This window comes from Medicago truncatula, chromosome 6 (genome assembly GCF_003473485.1).
Source record: "Medicago truncatula cultivar Jemalong A17 chromosome 6, MtrunA17r5.0-ANR, whole genome shotgun sequence".
NCBI classification, from domain to species: Eukaryota; Viridiplantae; Streptophyta; class Magnoliopsida; order Fabales; family Fabaceae; genus Medicago; species Medicago truncatula.
Genome location: NC_053047.1, coordinates 29,365,753 through 29,389,330, shown reverse-complemented (window position 1 = coordinate 29,389,330; position 23,578 = coordinate 29,365,753). Strand labels below are relative to the sequence as shown.

General features: G+C 31.3%; 1 protein-coding gene across 1 annotated transcript; it reads right to left on the bottom strand.

Moving 5' to 3' along the window:
* Positions 1–417: 417 nt before the first annotated feature.
* Positions 418–1,603, bottom strand: LOC25497164 (F-box/kelch-repeat protein At3g06240). Its single transcript, XM_013597029.3, is given in 1 exon segment — positions 418–1,603. A coding segment is annotated over 1 exon segment (1,101 nt). The 5' UTR covers positions 1,535–1,603; the 3' UTR covers positions 418–433.
* Between the last annotated feature and the right edge of the window lie 21,975 nt (positions 1,604–23,578).

The following is a 23,578-nucleotide window of genomic DNA, read 5'->3' as shown; positions in this document are numbered from 1 at the left end:
TGTCTAGCTAGCACACTGCTATCAGGAACCTGATCATCAGAATATTTGGATCTTAGAATCATAGTGAAAGCTGCAAGAATGTAATGTGATTATGAATGTATAGTGGTTTAACTAATAAGGTGACTAAAGAAGTTTATTTAAGCTTTAAAATGATATAAAACTCTGCAAACTTACGTAGAGAAAAGGACATGTAGATATGTTAGATTTCAACAAATAATCTATCTTGTTTTTCTTAGCTTTATTAACTGAATAAAATGTTGAGACTTTGAGTTGTATTAAAACATAGAAATGGCAAGGGACGAAGTAAATAGAGTCCACTGAAATTAGAGGAAAATAGAGTCCACTGAAATTTGTGATAAAATATTATAATAAATATTAAGAAAATGGTGAAGGAAGAATATTTCAAAACCTCATTCTTCCATTTTATGTCATCTTAAACTTCATCATTGTCACCGGGGAGTGAAAGTAGAGACTCTGTATACAACACCACACGCGATGATCTTAGATTCTCACGGAAGTAGTGCTGCCCTAACAACTGTCCTTTATCATTGTACTTCACCAATAAATTAACATAGTTTGTTCCAATGATATCATAATTTTTTGTAGAGTATACAGGGAAAATGTCACAACGAGGAAGAACAAGTTTCTTATTCCAAGAGGAACGCACTTTGTATTCTTTCATCACCCATATTTTTGATGTATGATTTCCATAATCGACATCCAATAGACTAAGAAAATCTCCAAATACCCACAAATGACGATGTGAAAACTGATAGTGAAAATCATGATCTGGAAGAGGGATCTCAAAAAGTTTCCTTTCTATTAAATCAAAGGCAACAATAACAAACACAGATAAATCATACCGAAAAGTCAACCAATGAATAGCCCTATTAAAGAAAACCCCTTGTTTGGAATGATCATTATTGGGATTCATATAAGGGAAATGAGCACCCTCAATTTGTTTCCAGGTATTATCTCTCAAAGAGAAAACCTCCAAATGTGGTAAAACGACATTATTGGATATGATTGGGTCATAGCCCATTAGAACCACCAAGTAATCATTTCTTGACTGGTCATAACCAAAACCATATAGATTAGTATTTACACGATGCCTTATGAATTTGGAATCAAGAGGAGACAAAGGTATTTGTTTTTGAAGTCCAGTAGACGGGTTCCATATGTAGAGTCTTGAAAAACAGTGGAAAAATATAAATCCTCTACATGAACCTTTAATATAAGCATGAGGATAGGGAATAAAAAAATTATTAAGGTTCACTGAAGAAGCAGAATCTTCTGCCGATTCAAAATCTATCGATCGAAATTGAAGAGGTGAACACAAAATGGACAGAATTCTTAGAGTGTGTGTTGCGGCGGCAAGATCAAAATGTGAATTCGCAAAGTTGGGATGAGAGATGAGAGAAAACCAAGACTTACAAACACACTTGAAACGTGAGAGAGACTTTACTGGTTACCTTAGCAGGATTTCGATTATCAGTTCATGAGGCAGATACATATGCGTTGTCTTCTTCTTCATGCTTCTTCTTCCCTCTGGTACACTTCGAGTAACCCTAATTTTATCACCGATGATTGATGCTAAGTTATTTCTTTTTTTTTTTATTTTTTATGAGAGAGTAAGGTAAAACTAAATTTATTCTATTCTCGTCCTAAAAAAAAAAAGGCTAAACATACTAGTATATCACTACTGATCTGTAGAATAATCTACAAAGTCGGTTGGGCCGTTAATGAGCTTTAGCTAAGGTCCTATTTTTGTTGTTGCTAAATAAAACCACAAAGCCATTATAAAATATTAAATATTTTTCTTTTAAAAAAAAAACATTAAATATTATATGATGCCAGCTGTATCAACATAAATTTGTAACATGTACTCCCTCCGATTTCTAAATATAAACAAAATTAATTTTTTAGATTCATTCATTTAATGATGCATGTGATCCATATTATGAATCACATATATCATTAAATGAATGAAGCTAAAAAGTCAATTTTACTTGTATTTAGAAACATAGGTAGTATAGTATGTTGAAGGACCATATTAATCATTTTAATTTGTAACATGTATAACTAAATATTTTTATATTTTCTGAAAATTTCTTAGAAAATCGGAAAAAAAATAAAGGATAAAGGGGCCGTTTGTTACAGATTAAAATATAAGTTATTTTGACATAAAATAATTTAGAGATTATAGTTTAGAGATTTTATGAAAAATCAAGATCTATTTTGTGTTTGTTTACCGTAATAAAAATCACTTTTTTTAAACAAATAATGTAGTTTGTTTGGATACAACTATATAAAAGGAATTTTTTGTTACAAAATTAGTTCAATCTTTTAAAAAATATTTTCTCTCTCCTCTAAAAAAACATCTTTTTTTTGAGAAGCTGCTCTTAACAGCTTTTTATTTGAAGTTATTTTAGATTTTTTTAGTAAAAAGTTGTAACAAACGGATGCAAAACTCAAAACAGTGTTTATTTTTTTTAAAATAAATAATTTAAGAGAGACTTTACTGGTAACGTAAGCAGGATTTCGATTATCGGTTCGTGAGGCAAATACAAATGCGTTGTCTTCATCATGCTCCTTCTTCTCTGGTACCCTTCAAGTAACCCTAATTTTATCACGAATGATCGATGCCAAGTTATTACTTATGAGAGAGTACCGTAAAACTAAATTTATTCTATTCTCGTCCTTAAAAAAAGGTGAAACATAGCGTCGTAAAAAAAAAGGCTAAATATATTTGGGTAAGGACCATATTAATCATTTTAAATTGTATGTATACTTAACATTATAATATTTTCCGAAAACATTCTCAGAAAATCGGAGAAAAATAATCAAGGATCAAGACTCCCTTAGAATGAACTTTTTATAAGACTCCATCCGTCAAAATTCAAAATTCTATCCTTTAGACTCATTTTTTATTTTTAACTTTTTGCAGCTGTTGAAATATGAGAAAATTCTTAATGCTGCTTTTGTATAAACTTATTCCCGATTATATAATCCAAACATATTCAAATTGTGTTCGGATTATATAATCAGAAACCTCATGAGTGTTTTTGTAAGAAAAAAGGGAGTGTGAGAAGGTAATAGGGTGGAAAAAGTAATAGATCTATTGGTTATAATATGTGCTCTAACATGGTAGACGGACTTGAAAAAATACGTTAAATGGGCTTAACAGTGAAATCTTGTTTTCCTTTCTAGCTTATACATACCTCACAGCTAGTATTGGGCATAATCCGATTTATGTTTGAAGGAGCATTCTTCGTGCTAGATTTATTGTACGCGGGGGTGTAAGGTGGAGTATTGGGACAGGTGAAGCTATTACTCTCCTTGATGAGTCATGTTTATTGAATGGTGGGTTTATTAAAGGTAATATCGAAGGAGCACATTTTGTACAAAATTTTGTTGTCAATAGATTTCTAAAGAATACTGCTAAGAGATGGAATGAACCCCTTATTCGGCAAGTCTTCAGTCACGATATTTCTTCTGCCATCATAACAACATCTTTGATTGCACAGGTTCAGCATGATAGGCTAGTTTTGAAAGCAGAAAAGAATGGGGTTTACTTTATGCGCAGCGCGAATAAACTTTGTGTCGAAGAGTTAATTGATACCTCTCTCATTTAAGGAGTCCGGGGTATTGGTAGGGGATTTGGCGAAAATACTTTTTTTTTTTTTTGAAAACTCGGTATCCGATCCAAGAATCGACTAATCCGAGGGACCAATCCCACCGCCCACTTGCGGGGGCCCCGTTTAAAGCCAGAGCAAGCTCTGTATGGACTTAGCCCACTGAAATTGGCACCATCGGGAATCGAACCTCAGACCTCTGGAGGAGCAAACTTCAAGATCCCAAGCCAACCACTAGGCCAACCCCAAATGGGAAAAGGGAGTTGGTTGTTTCCGACCATGGGAAAGATTTTTTTGACCATTAGATCAAATAAGGAACACATTTTAATCCTACTCTCTAAAACACTAGATTTTTTCACACTTTCTTCTACCATTACTCTCTCTCCTCCATGGTCACTCACCCACCACCTCCACCAGAGCATAACTCCATTGTTTCTGTCCAATCTCTCATCAACAATCTTCAATTCTTCTTGAATTGCAAGAGGGTTAAATCATAAATAGTAATTAAATTTATTTATTCTCCAAATCTAATGAATTTTCAATTCAATGATACACTGTAAGTCTACAACAACACAATCAAAAGTTAATTCAAAGAGAAAAAAATAAAATAATGGATTGCAGTATTTCATTTTGCATTAAGAACCCACATAACTTTGAAATCAGTAGTTGATTCATGAACTAAAAAAATATTGCAAGAAAATTGGCTTGCAATATTATGAATCATGATGTGTTGATCATGAATTCTGTCATTCGATGCATCTAATGGATTTGTTATTTTTTGTTTTGTTTTAACATAGGCCTCTAGAAGGATGAACAATGAAACTAATTGAGTGTTGAAACCATGTAGTTAAATTTGGAAAGGATTGTAAAGCATAAAATGTTATATTCAATGTCTTAGAGAAATCATTTGATGTTGTTGTTGTTGATGATGAAGATTGTTTGATTGTGTGTAAAATTCCATATCTATGAGGATGAATAAAATATAGGTAGACCATGATAAGATCAATACACCTCTTTAATCTAATGGTAGAAATTCAAATTTCCCATGATGGGAAAAAACTTCTTTCTCCTAGGCTAAATGCCATGTCGAGGAATTTTGCCAACTCGAGAATGGCTACTAGACATAGGAGTGCAATGCCCATCTAATTGTGTAAGTTGTGAGTTAGCCAATGAAGATTTGGCGCATATAATGTTTGAATGTCCCTTCGTTGTACAACTCTTGCATATTACAGTCTACGACACGATCTACAACATGCAATCAGCAAGGAGATCGTGGTTGTTGATGCAATTTTCAACCTTCTGCGCACCTTACTGCTGAACATAGTCAAAGATTCGCAGCCATCCTTTGGAGCTTATGGAAACATAGGAATTTAAAGGTGTGGGAGGATAAGAATGAGCCTTGTGCTATGATTGTTGACAGAGCATGTAACAACCCATTTTTCCGTAAGATAATTTTTTAAATTATTATATGTGTTTAATTTCTTGTTTATGTGTTTGATGTGGGATTAGCGGATTTTTAGGCGAGAAGGATATTTTAGTCATTTTTAGGACTAAGGGTATTTTGGTAATTTGAGGAGCGAGGGTAAACTAGTAACTTTAGAATAAAGGGTATTCTAGTGTTTTTGTGTGAATAACTTGAGGTAATTATTTTCAGATGGTAATTAATGATACTAGCATTGAAACCCGTGCCAAGCATGGGCTAGACTTTCGTCAAATTTAATATATTGGGTGAACATATGGTATCATGCACATCTGTGTGGTCGCTTTGTGTTCAATGAGTCAATCAACACCAGTGTTGGCTCTCCCGTACGGTCCAACGTACCATAGGCCCATTCAACTTTGTGGGGGAAACGATTGTTGTTCCTTGTGGTAGATTACAGATGCAGAAAGTCTCATACTTGAGATAAAGAGGTCAATGTGTCAAGTGTTATTTAAAGTTCCACATTGGATGCAATAGTAAATGTTGAACAATATATAAGTGATATGACTCATATATTAATGACTTAATGTGTGGTTTCTTTTAATCTAACGTGATGATCAAACTCAATATAGGATCCTCCGAAACTCACAACATTATGATGTACTGTTTTTTTAGTTTTTGGAAGTTATTTGTTTAACTTTGGGTTAATTACAGTTTTGATCATCATATTTTCACTCACTCATATAATTTGTCCCTCCATTTCAAAATCACATAGTTTTGTTCCCTCTTTTAGATTTTATAAACTTAAAGATGGTGATATGTCATGTTTAAATTAAAACATAATGAAAGTTTTCAAATAATTATGTTGGTATTGATCATTTTACATCATTGGATTGTATGTCATGTTATTTAAAATATGTCCATCATTGTTTTTCAGTCTTAAAATAAGATAAAGAGATCAAAACTGAGTGATCTTAAAATGAACGGACCAATTTCACGATTTACTATAAATGAGGGACTAAAACTGCAATTAAGTCTTTAATTTTTGAATTTTAAATTTTAGTTTTTTGATGCTATTCTTTTTCTTGTGATTTTTTCATTTAACCTCTGTTATTCTCTTTCTTGTGAATTTATAAAATCTGAAATTGCTGATCATTTGTTCCTTACCTGTCACTTTGCTACTAATCTCTGGAAATGGCTTTAGCCTCTGATCCATTACTCCATCAATTGCAACTCCATTCTCTCTCTGTTTGATGTTTGTCAAAGAGGTTGGAGTTCGAAACGCAAGCTTACCATCATCTCATCAATCATCTATATTCTCAATGCTATCTGGTCTTGCAAGAACTCTTTTAGGTTCAAAGGTGAAAAACCAAATATGAAATCAACAATAACGCATATTATAGCAAATGTATCTATAGCTGGCAACCTTACCAAGTTAGCTACTGGTTCTGCATTTAGAGATTTCACTGTGTTAAAGACTTTCAAAGTGAATACACATTATCCTAATGAACCTAAGATCACTGAAGTCATATGGAGCCCTCCAATATTGCATTGGATCAAGTGCAACACTGATGGAGCAGCTCTTGGCACCACCGGTCAAGCAGCTTGTGCAGGTATTTTCAGAAACCGAAATGGAGAAAGCCTTGGCTGTTTTGCAGTTAATTTAGGGATTGAAAATGCTTTTTATGTTGAGCTCATGGGAGTGATTTTTGTTGTTGAATGTGCTATTAAGAAAAGATGGACTCATCTCTGGATTGAAAACGATTCAAAATTGGCTAACTTGGCAGTCAAGTCACATAATATAGTTTCTTGGCAGAAAAAGAATAGATGGCTAAACTGTTTGCATTTGATGACTGGTTTGACCTGTATGATCACACACATGTATAGCGAAGGAAATCATTGTGCTGATAAGCTAGCCAGCATAGGGTTAACCGTTGATGGTTTCACTTGGTGGTCTTCACCCCCTGTTAATATTAGAGCAGACCTTGTCAATAATAGACTTGGTCTCCCCTATTGTAGGTTCTCTAAGCTTACTTTGAGGGCTTGGTTTGGTCCCCCCTCCTTTTTGTACCTCACTTTTGATTTTAATATATTTTGGATGAGGCCGTGATAGGCTCATCAGTTAAAAAAAACAAAATATTCTTTTGGTTAATGGTGGGAAATGATAATAGAAAATTGAAGATGTGTTATGTTGGGTTGATAAATACATGTTTATTACATATTTAAAATTACGTGGTGTTTTTTAATTGAATCTAATTTTTTTGCTAAAATGATTATCCAAAAATCTTCAACTCCTTCAACAAACTCATAGATTTATCAACAACTCACAATCTTTCTTATACTTTCACAAACAAAACACACAATACTTATTTTTTTTTTCTTTTAGCTTCTCTCATATTCAAATTTATTTTTGGTATCTTTGTTTTTCCTTCTATTTTTTCCCCCCTTCCCATGTACGAAAGGAACATAAACCACTTGTAATGAAACCAACACCAACAAATTTTTTTAAACATACTGTATCTTCCTTTGATCTTATTTGACTATATCATGTAATTATGAACAGGAGAGTTGCAAATTTGAATAAGAGGTGTTGATGTGTCAAGTATGAGTTAAAAATTTATATTGGATGGAATGATAAATTTTGAACAACATATAATTGAGATGGAAGGATATAAATTTCACTTGTGTATTTTCTCTTGGTCTAATGTGGTGATAAAACTCAAGATAGGATCCCTTGAAAGTCCCAAAGTTATGATGAATTATTTGTTAGTTTGTGGGTCTCATTTATTTAATTTTTATATGTTAAATTTTAGTTATTGGAGATCGTTCATTTTCATGCTATATTTTTTATTCAACCTAACTTATTTCAAATTCCTTCACTTTTGGTCTTTGGTAGAACTTCACAATGGAAAAATACATGTGTTTTACTAAGTTGACAAAATACATACTTATTTAAAATTTTAAATTTGAGTCTAATTTTTGGTATATTAATTACTCCAAATTCTTCAAGAAACCCATAAAATTACCAGCTACGAACAATATTTCATATACTCTCACGGTCAAAGCACACACTCATTTTTTTTTCCCTAACCATTTCTCTCAAGTTAAAATTTCTTTTTCATCTTATTTCTTTTTCTGGTTTAGTTTCTTTATTCACATGAATGAGAGGAATAGAAACATCTCTTCATAAAATCACCGCAAGTCTATTTTTTTTTTTACAATGTTGTGACTAAGTATAACTTTATTTGGTTATGTTACCAGATTGCAGATGTAGAAAGTCTCACATTTAAGAGAGAAGTTATTTTGTCATATATGAGTGAGTATGTGGTAAGAATAATATAAGTGAGATGACTCATACATAATGCTTTAAGGTTTTAACTGAACATGTGGTGTGTTCGTCTCACTTTTATGGTTTCTATTAATGTAATGTGATTGTTCAACTCAGTTTATGTTCCCCTGAAAGTCACCACATTATGATAAACTATTTTATTTGTTTTAGATGCCTGTTGTTTAAATTTTTTTATCTATTTTTTTAGTCAATCTTTATTATTTTATAAATTATAAAATTGTAGACGCGTAATACTGAGTTGACAAATTAAATGTTGAATGCTAACAACATTCACTTTTGCACACTCTCTTTAGCACTCACTATTTTATTGGATGAAATCAATGTATATCCCACCACTTTATGCGAGTTCTATTTCCAAAGTGTAGATCCGCAATGATTTAAACCAATAAGAAAGTGAGTATTAGAGAGAGTGTTCAAAAGAGGGTGGTGCTAGCACTACTCTATTAGACATTTTAAGCGCAGATGTGGTGTTAGTCTTACTTGTATGATTGCTATTATCATAATGTGATATTTCGACCAATTCTAGGCTTCCTTTGTAGACTCAACATTATGATGAACTATTTTGTCGATTTTTGGATGTTATTTGCTATTTTTTGAAGAGTTAATTAGCTAAAAGGTCTCTATAAATATCAAGAATTTCTTTGTACCAAAAAAAAATTGAAGAATTTCATTTTTAATACCTACAAAAATAAATCGCACATCTTGGCCCTTGTAAAATTATTATGTCAGCATTTTTAATCACTGTAAAATTTTTCGTCAACAATTTGGCCCATAAAATGTTCAAAGGAAAATGTTACAACGATTAAAAATGTGACTTATTTCTATGGACTAAAAACAAAAAAAAATCTTATTTATATTGAATATTTATTTAATTAACCTTTTTTCTGTAAAACTTTGTTGTCAGATGTCATTAGCTTTCATTGTATTTTTGTATTCAACCTCCATTATTTTAAATTCTTTCACTTCTAGTTTTTGGGGGATGTGACAATGGAAAATCTAGATGAGTTATGATGAGTTTACAAAATACATGTTTATTAGACTTTTTAAAATGATGTGATGTTTTTTTAATGAAGTCATACTCTTTGGTAATACGAACCCAAAAATATTCAACTTCTTCAACAAAACCATATAATTACCGGTAACTCAAACTATTATATACTATCACCGATGAAACACACAGTACATATTTTTCTCTTATTATTTCTCTCATGTCCAAATTATTTTTTTATCTTATTTCCTTTTCTAACTTCTCATGAAATAAAAGAACGTAAACCCCCATGCATTAAATCACCATCAACCAATTTTTTTTTTATTTTTTTTTTTACCATCAAATGACTTCATCTGATTTTATTTGGCTATGTTACAAAATCACCGATGCGAAGAGTCTAACACGTAAAGGAAGAGATGTTAATATGTGTTATATTAGTTAAAGTTTCATATTGCATGCAATATTAGAAAGTGGAAAACATAAAGTGAGGTTGCCCTTGTATTTAATGCCTTTAGAATTTGCATGAAGGTGTGATGTTAATCTCAGTTGTGCAGTTTCTCTTAGTATAATATGATTATCCAACTCAATTTAGGCTCATGTGGAAGTCTTGTCATTATGACGAATTGTTTTCTTCATTTTTAGATGTCATTCGCTTAATCCTTACTTTCTCATGAAAGAAAGGGGAAAAAAAACTCCTTGTATGAAACCACCACAATCCCATAGTTTTTAGCATGGTGTGCATCCTTCTAGCTTTATTTGGTTATGTCTCTCTATTATAGTTGCAGAGAGTATCACACTTAAGGGAGATATGTTAATATGTCAAGTGTGAGTTAAAGTTCTAACTTGAATGCAAAAGTATATGTTGAACAAAATATAAATGAGATGACTGATATATCTGATGACTTAAGGTTTTGAGTCAATATGTAGTGTCATTTTTTCAATTGTTTAAAAAAATCCATAAAATTACCAACAATTCTTGCAAAAATTTTACAAGTGATGTCAATCACCAAGCATAATTAAACTATTAATTTCTTCAAGTAAAAAATCAAGATGAAATATGTTTCAGGTATAAGGAATATTTCATTTGTCATGATTAATTTGAAATAAAAATCTATTTTTTTTTCATTGTAATTTTTCAACTCTAAGGATTTAGTCTAGTAGTAAAAGAACAAACTTTGATTTAAATATTCTGAGTTTCGAGCTCTGTTGGTATCCTTGAAGATATATAGATGTAAGTATATTTGTGAGAGCTCTTTTATCTCTAAGGTCTTCCATATATTGCACAAAATCATCACTCTTTTATCTCTAACATATTTTCATCACTCATTAATTATCCAAGATTTTTTAATTCATTCATCAAATCCCATAAAATTAACATCAACTTCTAGAAAATGTGTTTGATCAAACAATTGCAATTAGCAAGAACAATTAAATCAATAGCTTCTTTCAGTAAAAAAATCAAGATAAGAGATGATTCGGGTATAAGGAATATGTCATTTTTTCTCCCCGATGACAATGATTAACAAGAGCAATTAAATCAATAACTTCTTTTAGTAGACGATTATTACCAAGAACAATTAAATCATAAATTTCTTTTAGTAAAAAGATCAAGGTGAAAATGATCTCGGTATAAGGAATATGTAATTTCTTGTACCTGATGCCAATTTAGGTAGGGTAGTAAGATTTAAAAAAAAAATTATTTGTCATGATTAATTTAAAATAAAAACCCATTTTATAATTTTTTTTTCTATTTTCAAACTCTAAGAGTTTAGTCTAGCAGTAAAAGGACAAACTTTGGATTTATAGGTTATATATTTTGACCCTTGTTAATATCCCTGAAGATAAGTAGATATAAATATATTTGTGAGTGCTCTTCCATATCTAAGATATTCCCCACCTTGTTCAGAAGCAGTATTCCCTCACCATACAATTTTTTACCGAAAAAATTCATTGTGATTTTTGTATTTTAATAACGGCATTAAATGTCTAATCTCAAGAATCATTATGATCAAATGATCATTAAATAATTACCCTGTGTACATTTTTCTGTATAGAATTAGGCATATATGTATTAAATAGCTTTTTTGTACCTAAAAAAAATAAAAATCGAGACAAACTTTATATAAAATTAGTAAAATTCATTGGATCACACTACTAGAAAAAGCAAAATTAGCGAGGGAAATTAATGACGGAAAAATGAAATTCCTCACAAATTTCTTGGTCGCAAAAATTAGTGACGGAATTAGAGAGGGATTTTACGTTTTCCCTCACTAAATTTTCCTCACTAATTTTGTTTTTTTAGTAGTGTCATTGCTCAAATTTACTTATGGCCATCACTCAATTCTCTTTCAAAATATTTATACCTATTTCGATAATCATATGATTTTCCCATGTTTTTGAATAATCATTTTTCTTTTAGAATATCTCAAAAGTGAAACTTTTATTTTGGAATAAAAATTTGAGGCTTTTCAACGACTACTATAGAAATTTTAAATTTAAACAAAACCTTTTTTAAAATCAAACCTAATGCACATGTTTGAACTTTATTTTGCATAACGGACATGATATATATTACGAATATAGTGTACACGAAACCGAAAAATTGCACTACTATTAAATCAAGACTGCATTTTTGTCCATCATTTAAAGTTTATTTATCATTGTATCCATGATTGGTCATTTTTATTGAAATTTCGTGTGGAACACATTCGTAAAGTTTAACATCTGCCTTTGCGTAAAGTTTAACATTCGTATCGGATCACATTTTGAATTAATTTTTTAAAATCAAACTAAACCGCATACATATAATTTAGTCTTTATTTATTTATTTTTTTACAAAAATTAATCTTTATTTACTTTTCATTAGTATAATATATTGAATTTATCTATCATTCCTTAGATTTTAATTTTGTTAATACTACTTATACTTATTAGTTTTTTTTAGCATTTCATACGTTTCGAACTCACACAGTTTCCTTAAAAAGGAAACACATTTTCTTGTTTTAATTTTTTTAATAACAATACAATTATTATTATTTATTTAGTTGGGATGAAGAGGAAGATTCTGAAAAAATAATTGTCTATATATAGCGAAAAAATCTTACATTAATTATGTCATATGACATTTAAGGACGAATGAAGTAATCTATAATCATTGATTGATATTCAAGTTAAAGGTTAAAATGTAGAGTTTGTACAAAAAGTTACTCATGGACTTGATATATTCATCTTCTTAAAAATATTTGTATATATCCATGCCTAATCAAAATGATGGTTTGTCACTTTTTAACATCACGGACAAACAAAAACCTAATAATGCGCGAACTAACAAATTTACATAATAATATTAGAAATAAAAAAAAATTGTATTAAGAGCAATGGAAATTAATTAGAGGATTATGTAAAAAAATGACAAATCATAATGACAGTATAATTGCAAATTAATTACTATAATAATTTGATAACTGAAGTGTGCGTTGTAAAATAAATGAAATTTTAATGATTAGAAAAGTCATTAGCCATTAATATAATTGTAGGAAAACTCTTAATCGTGTATAATAATTGATAGATAAATTGAAATATTGATAGAAAAATAGTGTTTTTTTACATTGAAAACGGTTGTTTGAATTTGAATATTAATTTTGTTATTTTTCGTCACTTTCTATTTTAATTTTATGTATGATTTCAAATAATTAAATTGATCATTTTTTCCTTTTAAAAAAAATGATCATTTTTGTTTAATGTATGGAGTAGAATAAGAATTATTTAAATGACGGGATTGAATTTGAAACTTTAGAAAGTATGTTCACCATTTCATACCCACAAATTAAGCAACTTTGAAAAAACATTAAACATATATGAGTAGAAGAAGAATGATTCACGACATTAATGATTTATAAAATATAATAGAAAATATATCATGTACTTCTTCAAAAAGAAAATATATCATGTATTTTTTTTATCATTTCTACTTCAAAGTCATCCATTCAACCAATTTTGTGAAAATGTGAATCTTTTTTTTTTTCTTGTCTATCGACTGATTATAAAGTTAAAAAAATAAAAGAAAAATATAATATAATTGACAAAAGAAAATATAAAAGATCAAAATATTAAAAATAAAACAGCAACATAAGAAATGTTAACCAAAGAATAATATATAGATAGAAAAAGTTGAAATTGAGAGATTAAAATAAAAGAAAAGGGGGGATGAAGTTGTTAGATTTAAACTTGGTAATAAAAATCCTTCGTATATATTCTAATTGATACGTGATGCATTTCTTCTTTTCTCTTAATTGACTTCCATATTCAAACTAAAGATCTAGTAAAAAACAAAGAACATATAATCACGAAAAGAAAATTTAAAAGAGAATATGATTAAGAAAACAACAACATAAGAAATCCCAATAAAAAATAACCTAAGAATAAGAAATGTTAAACAAACAACAAAACATTAAAAAAATAAGAAATAAAAAAATAAAAGAAATGAGGACGGGGTTGAAATCAATGAGTTTTTGTGGGAGGAAGAGATAGATGAAAATAATGAAAAACAAATTGTCTATATATAGAAAAAAAAAATCATATCATGATCCATTTTGATTGGCTCAAGAAAAACAAATGAGTCATGATCCTCTTTTGATTGGTTGATATAAAATAAATGTGTCATAATCCATTTTGATTGGATGATAAGAAAACATTAAATGAGATGGAGAATATAAGCTTGCCACGTGTACTTTAAAAAAAAATAGCGCAAATATATATAATAAAGATAAAGATGTTTAATTAGTTAAGTAGTAAGTTTTTAATTAAGTGGTAAGAGACACTAGATCCTAGACCCATTATGAGATGAGTTAACCTAACCCATTAGTTGGAGTATATAAGGATAACACCGGTGAAAATTAGGGTTCAACTTTTTATTTCATATATTCACATAAAAGGGTGGCTAGAGAAAAATAGAGAATTGAGACAAAAGAAAAGATAGAAGAAAAAGGAAGAACAAAGTGAAGAAAAGAAGAGCAAAGCTGGAATTCAAGAGGGGAGTGAAGATTTGGTGAAGTGACTTAAGCTTAAGGATGATTTAGGTAAGGGGATAGGTTTCTTCTTTCATAATAAGTTATAATAATGTTATTAGCTTTTAGGACATTTTCTTTTAATTGATTTGTGAAATTGATGATTATGTGTGATGAAATTCGTGCTTATAATTGATTGGTAATTATGAGTATGTTGAAATTTGTGGAATTAAGTTGTTTGGGTGTTCAAACTCATGATTGGTGTTTTGAAATTAGTTGTTTTGAGATTTTTACTGAATTGTGTGAAACCATGAATTTGTTGATGATTATTGTTCAAACATGTTTTAAATCACTTGTTGAATAATTGGGTATGTTTGTATGTTGATGTGTTATGAATTATTGGTGTTGATTGTGAGGTTTGGATTAATTTGTGATGTTTTGGCGAAAAATGTTAATGATTTTGAAAACTTGGTGAAATGATGTTATGAACCCATGATTAATGTGTTTTGATTTTTCCTTTTATCTGTATTATTTGTTGGTGAAGTTTGCACAACAATTTTAGGTCAATTGGGGTCAAAATTGGGATTTTTGGGGAGTTTTTTTGTGAGTTCCCCGAAAGAGAACCCATTTCTGAGTTCCCCTGTTTTGTGCAGTTTGCTAACTCGTTCCCGATTATTTTGTTGGTGTAAGCCCTATAGCCAATAATTTATGTTAAACCTATGATATGTATCATGACTTTTATTATTAAATAATAGGCTAAAATATGGTTTTGCTCCCTGCAAATATGTCTCGTTTTGGTTTTAGTCCCTGTAAAAAAAAATTGTTGTTTTTGGTCCCTGCAAAATATTTTGTTTTTGGAAATAGTCCCTGCAGAGACTATTTCCATATTTTGTTTTTGGAAATAGTCCCTGCAGGGACTATTTCCAAAAACAAAATATTTTGCAGGGACCTTTTTCAAAATCAAAAGATTTTGCAGGGACTATTTCTCTAATAAATGGTTCAGTCATCATGTGACACGTGTGCAAATTATCACAAAAGTGGAGCCAGGGACCAAAACCAAAAAGAGACATATTTGCAGGGACCAAAAACAACAAAAAAAATTTGCAGGGACTAAAACCAAAACGAGGCATATTTGCAGGGACCAAAACCATATTTTAGCCTAAATAATATATGATACTCTTTATTATACTTGTTGTAATATTAATAAAGTCCCAATAATAGATAGTTCGTGTAATGGTATATTAATTGTGACTTAATCATGAGATTACATTAATATAAAGAACACTATTCTTAAATGTATCCATAGTCGAGCTTTAATATAAATTGGAATAATAATAAAGCGCAAAGACTATTATATATGTAGACTGATGACCACAACTTATTTATCATGGATATGCGATATTAAGTTTATACATAGCTATAAACATTACGAGTAATATTTATACTGGAATGACCCACCATGAGAATACTAAATAGTATGTTATGAAAATGTCATAAGATATTTTCACAATGATAATGGTGTATATCACTCTTAGACCTGAAACGACTATGATGCCTAGATATGGACTCAAGTGTTTTATTGTCATTCTAACATTGTTTGTAAAAGGATAACCATAACGTTGGCTAATGGATAATTGATGAATCATGCAGAGGGACATGAGTGTCCTATACTAGATTTGTCCCTCCTCATAACATGAGATATATCTTTAGGCCTCTTGATGAGATATAACTATAAAGTTGCATGGCCATGCCGAACTAAGTCAATATGAGATATTAGACTTATTCGTTATTCAGTATATTTTGGGATCAAGAAATATAAAGGCTAAAATATGGTTTTAGTCCCTGCATATATGCCTCGTTTTGGTTTTAGTCCCTGTAAAAAAAAAAATTGTTTATGGTCCCTGCAAATTTTTTTTGTTTTTTAAAATAGTCCCTGACCCCATTTTTGTGATGATTTGCATACGTGGCACATGATGACTGAACCTATTTTGTAGTTTTTGGTCCCTGCAAAATATTTTGTTTTTTAAAAAGGTCCCTGCAAAAATTTTTGTTTTTGAAAATAGTCCTTGGAGGGATTATTTTCAAAAACAAAAAATTTTACAAGGATCAAAAACAATTTTTTTTTACAGGGACTAAAGCCAAAACGAGGCATATTTGCAAGGACTAAAACCATATTTTAGCCAAATATAAATATTGACCTATACAAGGGTGACAAAATCTATGCCTTGTGATCAATATAGATATGAGGACAAAAGAGTAATTGAACACATGAATGTTATGATGGAAAAGGTTTTGTCAGATCACTTAACATTCTTGTCACTTGGATAGCAATGATGTATTGCTAGATACCGCTCATTGTTTATAATTTTAAATATTAGATTTAATATTATTTCCAACGTGACTAGAACATATGGGGTCACACACAAGAGAACAGTCAAAAGAGAAATATAAATAAGACTTATATGATGGGTGCGTTTAGAAATTAACACTAATTAGTTAGCAAAAGACTAAACTCATTAATGGGCTTACGGAAGTCCAATAATGACTTCTGACTTGCAAAACATAATAGGAGTTTGTTATCTCGATTTTGGGGTATCAAGTCATTAATTAGGCTTGAACTTTTCAATCTTTGATATTCTCTATTTTTTTTTGGGAAGGGTAAAATTGAGAAAACCCTTAGAAACTCTAAGTTTGGGGGTCGTTTTCGTTACGGGAAGGTGTTAAGCACCCGTAACGACTATAGTATTCTATAGGAACCGCTTTCCTAGCTTTATGTCTACGCTTTACTTTTATGCTTATTTATTGAAAAAGAGAGTTTATTTAGGTTAAGGATTTGGAAAGAAAGTGTATGAGATCTCATTTTATTGGACTTGGAGAGGTTTTGACCTCTTGCCTACATACCCTTTTAAGGGATCAAAATTCTATGTAGTTCTCTTCCAAAAGTATTTTTGGTGTGTTTCAATTGATTTTAGTTTTTGAAAATGGTTTTGAAGAAGAGAAAGAGGCCGTAGAGGCATGAGAGGAAAAGATAGTGAATTGTTGGTTCAATTATTAACGAAAAAATGTCTAAGTGGAAATTAAGATTCATTTGAATTTGATTAAGAAAATAAAGGAAAATACAATGGAGTTTTGACTCCAAGGTTTATTAGGAAAGATTTGAGTTATGGAGTTATTTCCGGGAAAATGATATTTTTTCTAAGTATTGCATTTTCTAAACATACATCTAAGCGGTAAACATACAACGTGTGTGCATGTCGGTGCTTGTGTTGGTGTACATCATTATAGAGAGTCCATTGTCCTTTACACTTTGCCCTAGTTTACATGCTATGGTCTTGCAAGAAACTAAAAGGAAATTAAACTACCTAGAATTATTACATATCCACTTAACATAAAAATGAATAGGAATGAAATGATGAAATGCTATAAAATGGATGAGACATAGAACAAAAAATGGTTTGTAAAATAAGGCATGAAAATATGGCGAAGAGAGCAAACAAAGGAATATATGGTAAACGGTAAAATAACGACAATAACCACAATACAAAGAGAAATGCAATACTTGCAAGGCAAGAAATTAACAAATCATGTTGAAAACAGCAAAACACGCACACAAACAGTGGCATTCTCATCATGAAATTGCACATTGAACGTTCATATCATAGATCAAGATATCACGAACGGAAAAAACGAGAAATTGCATGAAATTCAACTAAAGAAAAGAAAATAATCAAGAAAGCAACACATATATTTTTATCAATTTTATAACATGTAAAAAATCACAAAAAAGTCAAAAATGTATCAAGAAACACATAGAAATTTTTAGGAATTTTTACGAGAAAATTAGAACGAACAGTGGTTCAAACAGCAAGAAAACATGGTGTGAATAGCAAGAAAATAGCAAAAACGCAGCAAAGCCAAAAGGAAAAAGCCCAAGCCCAAGCCTAAGAGGTCCGGACGCACAGGAACCACAGGATTGATCCAAGGGATCAAACCCTAGATCAAACGGCCAAGAATGAAGGGAATTGGACCGGTCTTGGACCGGTCCGGTTCACTGGCCTATAAAAGGAGGGGAGCGCCGGTTCTTTCATTTGCTATTGTTCTTTCTCTCTCTAACTTCTCACTTCTCTCATCTCTCTCTAACTTCCTCCGCCGGATTCATGGATGAATCGGCCGGGGAAGATGAAGATCTGGCCGGAACCTTCATAGGTCCGCCGGAATCTTCATCTTCTCCGGTGAGATCTCCAGTTTCCGGCAACCTCTAACCTCACCAGAACTTCAAGATTTTTACGTCTTTCTACTCGCCTTTAAACCCTAAACACAAATCTAACACTGATTTTCACAAACAAGGCTTGAAACAATGTAGATCTAGAATTTTCATACGGTTTTGAAAAATTATTTAGTTTTTTCAACTTTCTTTGAATGAAACCGTTCAAACTCCTAAAGATCTACATAGTTTCGTCTTTGTTGCTGTTCTTGAGAAAAAAAAGATGAAGTTTGAGTTTTACCTGAGTTTTTTATTGGAGATTTTGCGAGATTCTTCAGAAAAACTTGATTCTTGGCTCTGCTTTGTTGATTTTGCTTGGGAACCGAAAATAAATTGGTGTCTTCACCGGTTCACTTTCTTCATCTTCTTCGCCGGTTTGAAACTCTCTTCCCTTTCTTCTCTGTGATCGGTGCTGGAGTTTCTCACCTCCGGTGAGGAATTCGTGCCTTGAATTGCAGAGATTTCAATTCAATGATGAAGATTCATCCATGGATCTCTGAGAATTGATGCAATTTCATTGAATTTATTGATGAAGTTTGGTTCTGGAAGTTAGGGTTTGTGAATTGTTCTTGGTGATTTTTCTGTTTTGATCCTAACTGCCAAGAGAGAGAATCTTTCACGTGTTTGTGAGTTGGCACTGATTGAATGGGTCTCTGTGGATTTCTCTGACACTGTGCACTATTTATAAGCTGCCACTTGTACTTGAGATCCAATGAAATGGTGACACCTGGACTTGTATGGCTCGGCCTTGGACTTGTTGTGACCTAGGGACCTTTCTGCAAAAAAGTAAAATTGAGGACTAAACTGCAATTAATAATAATGGACTAAAATGCAATTTTTAAAAAGTTTTGGACTAAAGTGCAATTCTGGAAACTTGCTTGAGGGACCAGAATGCAATTAAAAATAAAATGGAATTAAAATTGGAAAAAAAAGTAAAGTGAAACCTAAAATAAAACCAGCAAAAGGACTAAAACGAACCAATTACAACAATGAGGTATTTTAAAATACCTCTATGTTGAAATTTGGACAGGAAAAGACTAAAATGCCCCTAGGGACTAAACTGACTCAGACAGACTCAGACGCAATTTTGAAATGGTTTTTAAACAAAGACTCAACAGTGATTTGTAAAACAAGTTGAAAAGACTCAGAGACAAACACAGGGACAAAAATGGGTTCCACTGCAGGAAATGACCAAAATACCCTTTTTGTATGATTTTTAAAATAACATGCAAGAAAAAGCAATGCAATGATTCAGAGAGTTTTCAAATGACTTGTAATGTAAGAAAGACACTTTGGATGATCTTATGCAAGAAAAACACAGGCAAAATCATGATTTGCAAATACCTTGAGACAGAGACAGTAAAATATACAGATGAAAATAAAGTGAAGATTCAAAGTAAAACAATAGTAAATTGACAATTATCAGTGGTAGAAAAGAAATTTGAACGAGTATTTTTAGGTCCAAAATCAGGGTATAACAGAATTCTATAAATAGAACACTTGTGTTGAAGTCTTTGTTACACCTTTTAGAAACCCTAATTCCCCCAAATCTCTAATCGCTTGGCTAGCACCGGAAACTAGAGGAGCACCGTTCATGTGGATTAGTAGAGGCTCTGTTGTTTGCTTTGCTTTGTGATTGATATTTTTCCTGCACTTCGAGGTAACATTCATTCACTAATTCATGTCAAATTCATAATGATCCAAGGAATGAAAATCGAAAATTTTATTTCGCTGCCTGTTTATACATAAATCTGAATCATTTACAATATTCAAGGAATTTCAAAGTGAAGTAGAAAACCAACTAGGAAAGAAAATAAAAATGATTCGATTTGATCGAGGTAGAGAGTATTTGAGCTTAGAGTTTGACAATCATCTAAAAGAGGGTTGGATCTTATCCCAACTCACACTTTCTGGAACGCCACAATGGAATGGTGTTTCCGATAGGAGAAATCGAACCTTGTTGGACATGGTCCGATCAATGATGAATCATGCTAATCTTCCAAACTCCTTGTGGGGACACGCCTTATTAAGTGCAGCTTATACACTTATTCGAGTTCAATCTAAAGCGGTAGAAAAAACATCGTATGAGATATGGAATGGTCGAAAATCCAACATGAGACATTTAAAGATTTGGAGTTGTGAAGCTTATGTAAAACGACAAATATAACGACAAATATCTCAAAACCCTAGCATAGCATTTTTTTCAATATTTCTCTCTTCTTGTGTTTCTTCCAATGCTTTGGAGTAGTTAAGTGATATGCAGTTTGATAATGTCAACTTTGAGACGGATTCTAAAACCATTCATGATGCCTTCTACTCTCGCAAATAAGACGTTTCCGAATTTGGACATATAATTTTGGCTTGTCAATCTCTCTTTACTACCCACTTCACAAACTCTCGATTTGAGTTTATGAGGCGACAAACAAATGAGGTTGCTCATACGCGTGGTATTAAAAATATCATTTTTAATAAAATGCTATAAGCATGTTTCCTACAAAAAAAATTGTCAAGTTAGTTTCTTCTTCTTACCAAGACTTGAACCCTGGTCCTCCAACTCCATAACTTTTTGCTCAAACCAGCGGACCTAGCCGACCTCACATATCTTCTTATTCTATAAGCTTATAAGGTTAAGCTAATGCTTAACCCTAATCCAAAGCTAAATTTCCCTCATAAGCTTCTTAAACCTAGCTTCTTTAGCAAGCCTTACATGTGTAATTAATGTTATTTTATTTCAAATTTAAAAAACAACTTTTCTCTCCTACTACTTTGCTTAATTCCAACGCCATGTAAGCCTTGGTTCTATCAACATTTAAAACTAATCATATTTCCAATGACTCGTTACATACACCCTCCGATCACTAATATAAGCAAAAATACATTTTTTAGATACATTCAATTAATAATGTATGTGATATTTATTATATGTCACATACATCATTAATTGAATGTATCTAAAAAGTAGATTTTTGCTTATATTGGTGACCGGCGGGTGTAAAGCCCAAGGAAGCTCATGATGCCTATCTTCAACATATTAAATCTATTGTTTTTAGAATTTTTCATTTGAAAATATGAACATCACAACTACTTATTTCACCATTGGTCGTCAAACTCAGCAAATAATCAGAGTTCCAAAGGTTTGGTCGTGGCCATATGGGTTATGAGATTCAATGTTCCATTGCTTATAAATTAAATTATTTGGTGACTCGATTTTTATACCTAGATTATTTCTGCCAACTTCTGATGTAAGAATTCCTTTAATGATATGATTAATGTGAATCTATGTTTATGATATGACTTATACGAGAGCTATTTTTTTTTTTTAATAATATTTTGTTCTTGACAAGTATTATGGAAAGAAGAATAGGTGCCTCTTTAGTCGGCAAGACCCGTGCTACGCCCGGTGGTATGGTTAGTTCTATCATATGGAAAATTCTATGGTACATCAACATTTTGTGTGTACCGGTACACCAAATATTAAATTAATAATTAAATTGATCGTTTTTTGAAGAAAAAATAACTATTTTCTATCATTGACAATTATAATAATTAAATCTTATTTACCAAAAGAGTCGATGAAATAAAATTTACTTTTTTTGAATTTTTATTGCTCATAACGAAGAATATTGATTATTTTTTATGAGAAAATGTTAAAAATTTAATATAATTCATATAAACAATGAAATAATGTTTTTTTACTCATAAGATGGTGTTTTCTAAAATATAAATAATGACAAATAACAACTTATTTTATAAAATGATCATTAATTTATAAATTTATGAAGCAGAGTATCGGTACACCTCAATTTATGAGGTGTACCGTAGAAACTACCCTATCATATAGTTATATCCATCCTTTAGGATCATATATTAGGTCAAATTGTATTCTCTCTCAATCAATGCATCATTCCAATTCATTTCATCACTAGTAAGTATTACGTCCTTTACTAGGACGTTTATCCGTGCTAACGTCCGGGACATTAAAAATGAAAAACCTAAAAAAGTTCCAATATTATTCATTTACATAAAAAATAAAATAAATAAACATAAAAAGTATTTAAGGGCATACAAAATATTGGGTCGCACATTTTTGAATATTTCCTTATAAACTACATTTGAAGTGGTGCTGATACAATCCCCATTGTCATCTGTTAATAATATCTTCATACCATCCCTTGATGTAACACGTGATATTGCAATATATAGCTGCCCATGTGAGAAGACCAATTGTGGAAGATAGATGCTAACTTGCTTAAGTGATTGTCCCTGACTTTTGTTTATAGTCATTGTAAAACACAAAGCTATAGGAAATTGTCTGCGTTGAAATTTGAAAGGAATTTTGGTATCAGATTGTGTCAATGACAATCTCGGTATGTAGACCTTCTCTCCAACATTGCTTCATGATATTACCCTCCCTTCAATAACATATCTTCCCATCTTAGTGACTATTAGTCGAGTACCATTACACAAACATGCTGTTATGTCCAAATTTCTCAACAACATAATAGGAACTCCAACTTTCAAAGTAATCTTGTGATTAGGAAGACCCGATGAATTGATTGTGTTCAAGAATTCCGGTGTGTGAATATCATCTGGTCTATTGACTGATGCGGTATCTGCTATTATAAGAATCACAACTCAAATATGTCATTTCTTCACCGGGAATGAGAGACAGAACATAGTCATTAACTCAAATATGTCCTTTCTGACTTTGTTTCATGATAGTTTCTTTTCCATAAATAGAAGTGGTTAAAATTTTATCTGTAACACCATAAAAATGATCAACGATGCCTCTTCATAGAGGCAACCAAAGAGGGAAAATGGGACATAGAATGAACATGATAGGATACATCCATTTCAGGCGTGGTTGCTAGCCTATTGCACTATAAATAAATATATGCCAAAAAACAAAAAGAACA